This window comes from Balaenoptera musculus, chromosome 2 (assembly GCF_009873245.2).
Source record: "Balaenoptera musculus isolate JJ_BM4_2016_0621 chromosome 2, mBalMus1.pri.v3, whole genome shotgun sequence".
NCBI classification, from domain to species: Eukaryota; Metazoa; Chordata; class Mammalia; order Artiodactyla; family Balaenopteridae; genus Balaenoptera; species Balaenoptera musculus.
Genome location: NC_045786.1, coordinates 10,484,086 through 10,497,037, shown reverse-complemented (window position 1 = coordinate 10,497,037; position 12,952 = coordinate 10,484,086). Strand labels below are relative to the sequence as shown.

Sequence of the window (12,952 nt, the reverse complement as noted above, 5' to 3'; positions counted from 1 at the left end):
TTGAACAGGGAGGACTTCAAATGGTAGCAGAGGGACCAGCCTTGGTATCTTTTGGTATCTTCTTAGGCAAGGCTAAGCAAACCTGAATGGGAAGCTCTACATTTCAAGTTCCAAATTTGACTTACCTTTCTACATAGACCAGACTCGATTAGATGGTGGCACATTGGCTTCAAAGAATCATAGCTACTCTCTTGAAAGTTTAATTTGTATGGCCATAAGGGACCAGTGATGGAATTATAGTTTAACACAATAAATCTACAGAACACTGATTTTAGGGGGATGAGCCAGGAGCAAGTAAAAGGCAGTGATAATTAAAGAAATCAACTATGCACAATTTCTTATTTACATGTGGACTGAATTCATATATGCTGTGGTTCCAGCATTAATAAATTAATAAATTTAGTAAATTAATAAATAAGGATAAGAAGCAATAACATAAAAATTTAAATCAGCTGGATCCATCTTGGCAATTTTTTCCTAGAATGGAATAATATTAAATAAGGCATCCAACATCAGCAAAGATATTCTCTATCAATAGGATATATATGTTCTTCTTGTCTGCTTAAAATATAAAATTATGTATACATATATGTATGTATTCATATTTATACATACACATATATAAATTAAAAACTATGACTACATATTATGTACAGATTTACTTTCTTTCTTACCAAATTGTCAGACTGAGCAAAAATAACCTAAAAGGGTTAAGTCTAGAAGGATAAATAATGAGAAGGCATTTCGCTCAGTCTGTTCTAACCCTTTACTTATTTTTAGTACTAAGCATAAAGCAAACCTTTGGGAAAGTGCAAGGCTTTTAAAAAGTTTGCCTTTATTCTTAACCTCAATTTTCAAATATTTCGATGAGCCTGATTTTTGGACCTATTTCTTAAGTTGAAATACTATTTTTTAAAATGAAGCTTTAATACTATTTCAAAACCCAATTGTTCTTAAGGTATTTCTAATCAAAACTGCAACCTAAAAAAATCTGGCAGTAATTAAAAGCTGATTAAGGACAATTGATGTTAGCATATCTCAAAATTATTTTTTGGAAGATTCACTGTTTTAATTCAAAATATGTGTACCCGTTCTTTTTTCCAGGTATTGTCAGGCTGGTTTGAAGTTTACCTGTGTTGGCATTTGAGATAGGAATTCCCAGTACATAAGGATGCTTTTTGACTGTAAATCCATCTCCTTTGATGTAACTGTCTGCTCCAGTACTGGCAGGGGCCCCAGCAGATTGGGATTGTATTATTTTCAGGGGTACATTTTCTACTGCTTCTGTGCCTCAGTACTCTGTCTCAGAGACTATAACTTTTTATTGAGTAAGATGATCCTATTTTAGTGCTTAAAAAAAAAAATCTTACTTGACCCAGCACAGACTGTATGGTCAAAAGTATCCCATCCCTGAACAAAGTGAATATTCAGTCACATTCAAAGCAGGTATGAAGCCACTTTTCTCACAAAGGAGCTAGAAAAGATGTTAATCCAGAAAATCCCTTTTAGTTGTCTGTGAAGTATCATGGCCATTCTGCACTTCTGTGTATAAGTCTATGTTTTTTATATCTCCAGACACAGGGGAAAAAACTCTATCTCCATTTTGATGACTCCTGAGTTTCCATTTTAGCTTGATTTTTTTTTGGGGGGGGGGATGGAAGTGAAAATGAGGAAGAAATATCCTTGATGGAAATTTTGTTTTAAATATTAATAATATTAATCTACTTAGTAAATTTGTCATGAATATGGTATAATGCAGAAATAAAATTAGTCTCTTCTCTTTTTAGATTCATATATGTTTATTTCATGATTATATCATAAGCATTTTCTTAGGATATGAGCTTTTCAAATTTGATGATGTATATCATTGAAACAAAATGCTAATTCTCTAATTCCAAAAGCACTAAAATCTCATATTTAGCTTTCATGGATAAACAATAGATGGGAAAACATTAAAAGAAGAATATGAGTGCAAAATGACCTTAATAAAAGCAATATCTGGTTTCTGCATAAAGATGAGTCCTTAAAACATGAGTTCTAGTTTGTACATGTACCTACTGATTTGTGAAAACATTCCAGAATTACCAGATCAGATATAAATAATGAATTTTTCCTACACATGTTACTTGAAGGGCCATCCTGGAACACAAGTTTATAAATTCCTCAATGAGATAAGATTTTAAATATTATATTTTAAATTATTTTAAAATAATTTGATGCTCTTTAAAAACTAAGATGTATTTTAAAAGATGCACTTTGTATGTCAACTATATTTCAATTTTTAAAAACAATTTTAAAAAGATGCACATTACAAACCATTAGTACATTTATTTTATCCATTACATTGCTTATCATTTAAACTTCTGGGATCATTCACTAAAACAGATATTTACCCATTTTTTTTTCCTTAGTTCTAATTAATATTTTTAAGAGAAGAATATTATAATCAAGAGTTATTTGGATGTGTCTTATAACCTAAATTTGCCTGAAACAATCATTTTTTAAGCTACTCTTCTTTTGAATTCACGTGTGTTCACTGCTTTTGCTTTTGCACATTCAACTTACCTACAAAATAATAATCCAAGGAAATGTTTAGCACGTTATATATGTATGTGTTATCTTTCTTACTATTGATAATTTTAAGAACTAAAGAGTTCATATCTTATGCATCTAATTAGAGTTACTTAGACCCTTATTCTTCTGTGATGAAAATATATGTCATAGAAATAACAGTATGACTTCTTTCTTGCTTGCTTTCTTTTACTAATACATTGAGGAAAAGAGTTTCCAAGTATCCTAGTGTTTTAAGTAGAGATCTTGTTGGGTTGCTAATGTGGTGAATTCTCCTTTCAGATTTGTTCTTGCCTCAAGACTTCAGTCTGATTGGATGTTGATGCTGTATTTTGCACATACTCATTTGACTGTGACAGTCACCATTGGGTTGCTTTTGATTCCAAAGGTATTCCTCCAACATTACTTTTCTCTTGCAAGATAGTTGTTTTAAATGAGCGTGGAATTGTTTCTCCTTTAAAAAATATCTGGCAATATAGGCAAAGGGAGGTGTGAAGATTTGCTTGACACACTACAATGTTTTTAAAACTCCCTCCTCAGGAATCTAGGTGTCTCTTTTCTTTGGGGATTTATTAAACATCTCACATAATTTTTAACTGCCTTAGTTTGTACAAAACCCATCATCCGTCTTAGTCCTTTTCCAAATACTTTGATATCTATTTATGTTTTAATTATTAGGGGTTCAAGGTGGCCTTTCATTGTAGCTGTAACCTCAAGCTCGTTTTTAAAGAGAATTATCCTAGTCTAAGAATCCTCTTGTTTGGATTTGTATTCAGGGAAGTATTGTGTTTTAAACATTCAGAGAATTTTTATGTAAATAGAAATAATTATAATGTTATATAAAAAGAGTCTTGCTTAACAATGATGGATTCTGACAAAGACTTATCTACACAGCATTCTGATGTGGAGGGAAATGGGCCAGGACTCAGAATACAGGGATTCTGAACTCATACCCCACCCCAAGTTAGCTGTGTAATGTAACGTTAGGCAAGACTTTTCATCTCTCTGAGTGTCAGTTTCCTCATCTATGACATGATAGCAGTGAGGCTGCTTGGAATAAAACAAAATGATATCTGAGTTTTGGAAAAAAGATACTATACAAATTATCATTATTTTCCTCTTTTACGTGTAGAAAAACAAAATATTAGAACAAAATATTATGTGTAGAAAAACAAAAATTATCATTGTTTTCCCCTTTTACATGTAGGAAAACAAAATACATCTTTATCAGTGTCGTACAATGTAACGTTAGCACAGCTGAAACCAGAACTGTGATTTCTTTCTTTCACTCTAGGCTTTCTTTACCTCACCTCTCACAATTAACCAAAACATTGAACTTCAGCCTGATTGAAAAGGCCAAACAATTGTTAACAGAGCAAAATGCCTATTTTCTTCCTTACTTGAATTATACCAAATAGCCATAATTTTCATGGATGTGTCTGTTCCTGCAATCTATCGTAACCATCTTTATACTGTACATAATATGATTACATTTTTATTAGATGGGTATATACTCAGACTATTTATTTATTCATTCAAAAAATTGCTATTGAGCTCCAGACAGAATTGAAAACATATGTTTACACAAAAATTTGTTCTTGATGTCTATTACCTTGGTAGTGATGGCATCACGGCTGTTTGCATATGTCCAAACTCATCAAATTGTACACATTTAACATGTGCAGTTCTCTGCATATCAATTATACCTCAATAGAGCTGGCTTAAAATTTTTTTTTTAATTTGTACATGAATGTTCATAGCAGCATTATCCATAATAGCCAAAAAGTGGAAACAACCCAAATGTCCATCAATTGATAATGTATAAACAAAATGTGGTATACCCACAAAATGAAATATTATTCATCAATAAAAAGGAATAAAACGCTGATACATGCTACAACTTGTACAAACCTTGAAAACCTTATGCCAAGGAAGCCAGATAAAAAAGGCCACATATTATATGATTCTATTTATGTGAAATGTCCGGAATAGACAGCTCTAAAGAGACAGAAAGTGGGTTAGTGGTACCATGGGCTGGGGAAAAAGGGGAATGGAAGTGACTGCTTCCTGGGTTCAAGGTTTCTTTTGGGGGTGATGAAAATATTCTGGAATTAGATGGTGGTGATGATTGTGGAACCTCATGAATATACTAAAAAACACTGATTTGTATAGTTAAAAATTGAGAATTTTATGGTACGTAAATTATATTTCAATAAATAATTTAAAACATTATTGAGGAGCTTTACTAAGCACTATATCCTAGAATAAGAGTAGTGAACAGATATAAATCTGTGCTCTCTTGGTACTTATATTCTGAGGTAAAAAGGTAAACAAAATAAATATTTAAAATAGTATTTTAGATAGAGATAAGCATTAAGGAAAAATCATAAAGCAGGAAATGGACAATATCTGACAAATAACTGTCCCTTAAACTCATGATAATCTCTAAGACTTTGCTCAAGAAAAATAATTTCATTCTTTTAAATAACCTCCAGTAGCATGTGAGATTTTGGAGGACCAGGACTCTATTTTCTTCACCTTTATGGCCTTAAGTTTATGGCACATGTGGCTCCCACAAACATAAGTAGAAGACTGAGGGGAAAGTTCATCAGTTCCTGTGGTTTCTCAGTTGGTCCCAAATACAAAAGATTCATTATTGCTTAAATACAGAACTACCATCTCACATGTTATCTCCAATTTGTGTTCACCTGCCTAGCTGAATATTTTAACAATAGTTGACATTAAAATATCTCTGTGTCTCTGTATCAAAGGGCAACCTGTTCTGTTTTTTTCTTTAATTGTATTTTGTTTTTTTAAGTATCAATGTCTTTATAGACAGTGCATAATAGTATAGAGGGTAAAAGATTTGACAAGAATCACACAAATTAAGTGGAAGGACCCCTGTCACATGTATATTTTGGAAGTCTAATCTATTCCATTTGGATTACTGCTACATTTCTTATCATGAGATTAGCTACTTTTTTTTTTTTTTTAACGCTAGGTCCTTGTTGGTTATCTGTTTTAAATATAGCAGTGTGTACCTGTGAATCCCAAACTCCCAATCTATCCCTCCCTCCCACCCTTCCCCTCGGTAACCATAAGTTCATTCTCTAAGTCTGTGAGTCTGTTTCTGTTTTGTAAATAAGTTCATTTGTGTCATTTTTTTTTAATTCCACATATAAGCGATATCATATGATATTGGTCTTTCTCTGTCTGACTTGCTTCACTTAGTGTGATAATCTCTGCATCCATCCATGTTGCTGCAAATGGCATTATTTCATTCTCTTTAATGGCTGAGTAATGTTCCATTGTATACATGTACTACATCTTCTTTATCCATTCATCTGTCAATGGACATTTAGTTTGTTTCCATGTCTTGGCTATTGTAAACAGCGCTGCAGTGAACATGGGGGTGTATGTATCCTTTCGAACCATGTTTTTCTCTGGATATATGCCCAGGAGTGGGATTGCTATTTTTAGTTTTTTAAAACCTGTGCATTATTTGAAGAAATATTTTACCCGATGACAAGGTAGGAGAAGAGAACCCAAGTTCTCTCAATTTTCATAGGACAAACACTTGGTTTATATGTTGTATAAAATGTGGCTGGATGCTTTTGATTCTTCCTGCTTTCCATCATTTACCCAATTCATTCTTCCTCACTTTTCCACTTGAAGAAGAGTAGAGATAGCAAGAGTACATGAAACTGAAAAATATCAAAAGACTACATGAAGATAATTAAAATATATCAAAATGCAATGAAGGAGGAACTTGAGAATAATGATGAGCTTAAGAAAAACAATCTATAATTTCAGTGAATCTTTGCATTTTAAACTTAGATACCATCCAGCGCAAGCCCTTTAGGCTAAGAGGGCACTGTGCTCCTGAGAGGTTCCATGGCCTGGTTAAGATCTCACTGACAACAGAGTTGAGGCTGGAATTCAGATCTCCTGTCCCCTGAGTTTTGAAAGTAGTGTTTTTGAAGCTCTGTGTGACAGACTGAAAGTCATATTCCTGTGATCAGTCCAATTGTGCCCATAGATGAAATACAGCCTCCTCTGTGTAAAGTGAAATGACCTGATACACACCACCTCTCAAAAAAATATCTCCCGTTCAGCTGCCAGTGGGTCTAAATTGCTACTCTTAGAGTACAGTGTACTAAGGGTGCCCTAAGAGAACATTTCTTTGGATTCTTCTACTTATTTTCATTTTCAAAATGCAAATATCATTGAAGAGGAATAATGTGAGTTAACCCTTGGAACCTGGAAAAAAGACAAGAATGGAAATAGGAGTCAAAGAGGGAACCAAGTGTTAATATTGCCTCACTAAGTGCTCTAGCATGTAAGGTGGGAAACAAAACACAAATATGACAGCAAATCTTTTGTAAAGAGTTCAGTGAATGAATTCATCTAAGCTGAAGAAATGATGTAACATTAGAACCTTTAGAAAATTATTATGCTGTGTCCTACAGTGGATTAATGTCTACAACTCATATTGAATTTCTATTGCAGTTTTCACATTCAAGCAATAACCCACGAGATGACATTGCTACAGAAGCATACGAAGATGAGTTAGACATGGGCCGATCTGGATCCTACCTGAACAGCAGTATCAATTCAGCCTGGAGTGAGCACAGCTTGGATCCAGAAGACATTCGGGTAATGCCAGTATTTCTTCTTTTCTGTTTTAGATTACACCCATTCCTACAGGCTCGCACGTGTGGGTTGATGTTCATGTGTGCTTCTTTGTGTTAGAGAGCATGTGTGTTTGTGTAAGAACTGAAGGCATCACATGCAGTTAATCCAGTTCTAAAACATAGAATCACACTATAAGTTAGGCCTCACAGGCCAGTCTTGATAGTCTTAACTGACTTATTGGACACCATGATGATGAACTGGTTGTACATGTCCCATGATGACGGTTTATGAGATCTTGCTGATGGGAAACTAGGATAGATCTGTGAGCAGAGAGTGTGAATTATTTAAAATAATCTGTGACAATATATCAGCATTTGGAGGAAGAAGACGCTTTTAGTATTCGATGGTCTGTTGGACACTAATTTAACATTAGGTGTAATTGTACCAGTGGCTACATGACGCTTCCCATATTGTTGAGGGGTATGGTTTATCAGTAGACACAGGCTGTGTTTTGTCATATGGTCCAGGCCCAGCCTGGTCCACGCAATTCACAAGTTCAAAGTGCCTGTTGCATGAAGCAAGTGCAGAATGCAGGAGTTCACGTCTTAAAGTTCAAACGCTGTGTGAAACAAGATACAGAGGAATCAGAAGGTGAGAGTGAGGGGAAAGTTGATGAGCAGAGATGTTAGGAAGAGCTCCGTTTATTGACTTCACATTACAGTTAGTGATATTAGCCGGCCGAAACGCTAAATTCCGCACCTCTTTGAATCTGCTCTTGTTACGGCAGGACGAGCTGAAGAAACTCTACGCCCAGTTGGAAATCTATAAGAGGAAGAAGATGATCACAAATAATCCCCACCTCCAGAAAAAGCGGTGCTCGAAGAAGGGCTTAGGCCGTTCCATCATGAGGCGGATCACCGAGATCCCGGAGACGGTCAGCCGGCAGTGCTCCAAGGAGGACAAGGACGCGTTGGACCACGGCACGGCCAAGGGCACCGTCCCGGGCAGGAGGAACCCGCAGGAGGCTGCGGGCGGCGCCGGGAAGCCCAAGGAGGAGTCCCTGCGGAACCGAGTCTTCTCGCTCAAGAAATCGCACAGCACGTACGAGCACGTGCGGGAGCAGCCGGGCAGCCCGCCCGCCCCGAGCCGGGAGGAGGAGGAGGCGGCGGCCACGGACGACTCTGCGCTGGGGTCGCCAGCGGGAACGAACCGGCCGCGAGCCCTGCAAGACGACAGCCAGGCCGTGTCCACCGAGTCCGTGCCTCTGGTGTGTAAGTCGGCCAGCGCCCACAACCTCAGCTCGGAGAAGAAGCCCGGGCCGCCCCGCACGTCCGTGTTACAGAAGTCCCTCAGCGTCATCGCCAGTGCCAAAGAGAAGACGCTCGGATTGGCCGGGAAAACCCAGGCATCCGGCGTGGAGGAACGGGCCAAAGCCCAGAAAGCTCTGCCGAGAGAGAAAGAGACAAACAGAAAATACTCAAATTCAGATAACGCAGAGACTCAAGACTCTGCCCCCCCAAACTCCAATCATTCAGAGGAGCCAAGAAAACCTCCGAAATCTGGGATTATGAGGCAACAAAGGGCCAACCCCCCTGCTGCCAATTCCGACCTGAGCCCAGGCGCCACCCAGATGAAGGACAGCTTTGACATAGGGGAAGTGTGCCCCTGGGAGATCTACGACCTGACCCCCGGTCCTGTGCCTTCCGAATCAAAAGTTCAAAAGCACGTATCGATTGCGGCTTCTGAAATGGAGAAAACCCCAATTTTTTCCTTAAAGGAGAAATCTCATCCCAAGCCTAAGGCAGCTGAACTATGTCAGCAGTCCAATCCGAAGAGCATAGACAAAGCTGAGGTGTGCCCTTGGGAGATCCAAGGTCAGTCCCTCTTTGAAGATGAGAAGTATGTGATTTCCAAGACTCAGGTTCCCCCAGGAAGAGCTCAAGGGGAGAATGGAGGCCAGCACTCTGCAGCCAGTGTGTGTGCTGGGCAGTGTGAAGAACTGCCTCCCAAAGCTGTAGCATCAAAAGTGGAGAATGAAAACCTCAACCAACTAGGAGACCAGGAGAAAAAGACATCTTCCTCTGAGCAAAACGTGCCTGACTCATATAACTCAAGTAATAACTTTCAGCAATCCTTAACATCACGAGCTGAGGTGTGTCCCTGGGAGTTTGAGACCCCAGATCAACCAAATGCTGAAAGAAGTGTAGCTATCCCTGCCTCTTCTGCTTTAAGTGCAAATAAGATAGCAGGGCCTCGGAAATAAGAGGTCTGGGATACTTTTAAAGTGTAGCATCCCCAGAAAGAAAAGGAGAAGGAAGAAACGCTGAATTCGCTATAAGACGGAAGATACAGGATCACAAATTCCCAAGGAGTATTGGTCAATCAAGGGAAATGTGAAAGGCAGGGGTGGAAGAAAACGTAGGAGGCCAGGGCGACGACGTAATGGAGAAGTTAGACTGGCCAGGAAAGTCTTGCCCCAGGGAACACTGGGAAAATCCTTACACTTTAGCATATGTTTGGGAGAAGTAGCCCTCAATGTCTGCCCCTGATCAATACTTACCCTTGGGACTTTGAAGATCCCAAGCAAGGCAAACCAGAAGACACAGAAGAGGGACGAGATTTTGCAAAGGAGAGGAAGGTATTGACGTATGTGACCGAAATTCTAAGTAGCTGACTAAAAAGAACTTACTTTACCTATTTAACCTTGATAGCACTGCTAACTTAATGCATCCAAAAATACCTTTTATATTAATGATTGCTTTCATTTTCTTATAAATGTCTGTTTCAGTACATTGTTGTGTCTCATTCCAGCATTCCAGATTGTATAATTTTTGCAAATAACTTTGATATTATGTGACACAACACATTTATGCAATCTGCAGCTACTCAATTGTTATTGCAACTTCCAGAATACCTGCTCTCTATCAACTTTAGTTGATTCTTGAAGTACAGTACGCTTTCTCTGGCTTGGGAAGCCATAACTGTTATGATAAAACCTTTTAGTTTTGGCTGTGGTTTATATATTGTGAATTTGGATTTGACTCTATTATTTCACATCATGGTTTGTTATACTGTCTTAATCAGGGTTTTTTATACAAGTTGAGTTTCTTGTTTTGCACTTCCTGTTAGGACTCAGAAGCTTTATTAATATTGGAGATCAAGTGGTCCTACTTAGTCATACATCTCATTAAGGACAACTTATCTATTGTTTGTTCAAAGTCAGGGATAGATAATGCCTTCATTCCAATTAATTGTCCCTTTTAACTCTTTCAGTATTTCATATTTAGCAGCATTTCATAAGGAAGGAAGAAGCTAAGAGTGAGAAAAAAATACTGTGCGTTATTATTACCATTGGCAAGGGAAGACTCTGGGAATGACAAGAGAATTAGAGTACTGCAGAGCCAGGGGATTTGCCTTTAAAACAAAGACAGAAAGGGAGCTCCCAATAGCACTTTCAAGGGATTATATTTTTAAAGAGAAAAGTTATTATAGCATCAAGATCATTATATGGATATATTTTTATTATGTATACTAAATATATAATATTTTACATTACCTTAAACTACTTATTCTCATAAACTCTTATTCATTGCTTCAGGCAAGGGTAGAACTTGCTGGGCTTGAATCCCAAAGAGGTTTATAACCAGAGTTACTCAAAGCCTATGAGGCAGTGTGGGCTCTTCATTCTTCCAAGCCCTGGAAAACTTCCAAGTCCTGCAAATGGCCTAGGTGAGCTACCAGGCTCAAAATTCCAAATGTAGGGGTTATTTGCAAGGCACAGCAGCCCCCAAAGCATGTTTTATAAAACGTATCGCATTCCACACTGATCACCTGGCATGGCAATCCGAAGCTGCTGATTTAGCCCTACTGATGTGATCATGCAAAGAGATTCCATTGCAAAACTCAGTCTCATTTTATTTTAAGATGAATCACTTAAAAATAGAACCAAGACTTCCTTTCTCTCACGCTAAATGCTGAAGTATCACGGCTTGTTCGGCCAGGACATTTATAGCCTAAATAACTGTTTCTCATTTTCTGAGCAGCAAGGAGAACATGCTAGGAGGGTAGAAGTTGAGAAAAGGGAATCAGAAGGTGGATACGGGGCTGTTCTTAGGAATATTACTCTCAATGGAAGATAAAAACTGGGAATTCTCCTATTCATCATCAAAATTTTCCCAGTGATTTGTATTCAGGAGTAACATGCATTTCACCATTTTGCAAAGCTGTGCATAAATCTCCTCACCCATTTGCTTGCTTCGTGCATTACTCAGGATGGTGGGGTAGGTTTGAAGAGATGTAGAAATTCTATTTGTTTTTGCTTTCTTCATTTACTTCCTTCTCCGCTTCCTTTTCAATCAAAGCCTATCTATCTACTTAGTGACCTTGGACTACAACTTTAAGGTATAAAGTTGTGAATTTGGTTTGGAGTGTCCAGACCCACCTACTTGTTTCATTTACATCCAAGATCTGTTAGTTAGTACTTTACTGACTTTTTCAGAAATAAGCAGTCAGGCATCAGCGACTTTTTATTGCACTTCAGGATGACCCTGCTAGAGATGTGGCCTAAAGAAGACTTGCCTGTTTCTACCTTAGTACAGTCCATAGATTCTCTTCCACCAGCATAAATCAGCAAGAGCGCCTGGGGTCTTTCCTAGACTTTCATTGCCATTATTTATCACCAAGAGAAGTTTAAATCTGCAATCCTTGAGGTTGTTTTCCCAGACTGATAACAATAAGCAAGTGAGGAAACACTATGAAGTTCACAGACATTCGCTAGGTTGTCCTTCTCAGTGCACGTGCACGCTGCATCCTGTCCTTGTTTTTAAGCCAGGGTTTATAAATAAGTAGATTTATACCAATCTTAATAGAACTGTATATTTTATGCAAGAGTTAAACGCTTTACGACATGAATTATAACCCAACCCATTGTAAACTTTGGTGGCCATATGGATTTGAAACTCGACAGTTCTCTTGTATTTGCTTCCTAGGTTTCTGCATGCAAGTGATGACAGGTAGGACTGAAAAAAACACTGCCTTTGACTTCTAGCATTTAGCAACCGAGAGATGTAGAGTCAATAAAGCTGTCAGTCTCTTCACTTAATCTGTGGTTCTTCTGAAACTATTATCTGAAACCTACAGCATCCCACCATAAAATATTTGGTAAATTTATGTCGTGACGTGTTGCAGCATGTAAATACTTATAACTTCTCTGCAATAAAACATATTTATATGAAAGCAATTTGGGGCGATTTGTGTGTTCATCTATCAAAAGTTGAATTCATTTCACCTAACCAACTTTAGGAGGAATCCCATATATCTTTGGTTTTGGTACACTTATACGCACACATCCCCACGTTGCCTATATACAGGAATGTGTGAGTAGTCAAATGTGGCCTCAAACATGCAGGTGATCATTCGGAGCCAATAAAACCTGTTAGGACTAGTGGTTTTGATTTAAGGATGCTCTAGCTAAATGGGAACTAATTCAGCTACCTTTTTAATTTTTATTTATTTATTTATTTACTTATTTATTGGCTGCGCCACGCGGCTTATGGGTTCTTAGTTCCCCAACCAGGGATCATACAAGTGCCCCCTGCAGTGAGTTCCTCAGCTACCTTTTTTAAAATTTGAAGTTAGTTGATTTACAATGTTGTGTTAGTTTCTGGTGTACAGCAAAGTGATTCGGATATATATATATTCTTTTCCATTATCATTTATTAAAGGATATTGAATAGAGTTCCCTGTT

General features: G+C 37.7%; 1 protein-coding gene across 1 annotated transcript in view; it reads left to right on the top strand.

Annotated features, from left to right (window-relative positions):
• Window positions 1–12,442, top strand: part of GPR158 (G protein-coupled receptor 158) — a 328,019-nt gene extending 315,577 nt beyond the window's left edge. The window contains exons 9-11 of the mRNA XM_036839951.1: window positions 2,854–2,959; window positions 7,081–7,227; window positions 7,994–12,442. Coding sequence (XP_036695846.1) covers window positions 2,854–2,959; window positions 7,081–7,227; window positions 7,994–9,469 — 1,729 coding nt within the window. The 3' untranslated portion in view covers window positions 9,470–12,442. The remainder of the gene's footprint in view (window positions 1–2,853; window positions 2,960–7,080; window positions 7,228–7,993) is intronic.
• The last annotated feature ends 510 nt before the right edge of the window (window positions 12,443–12,952 follow it).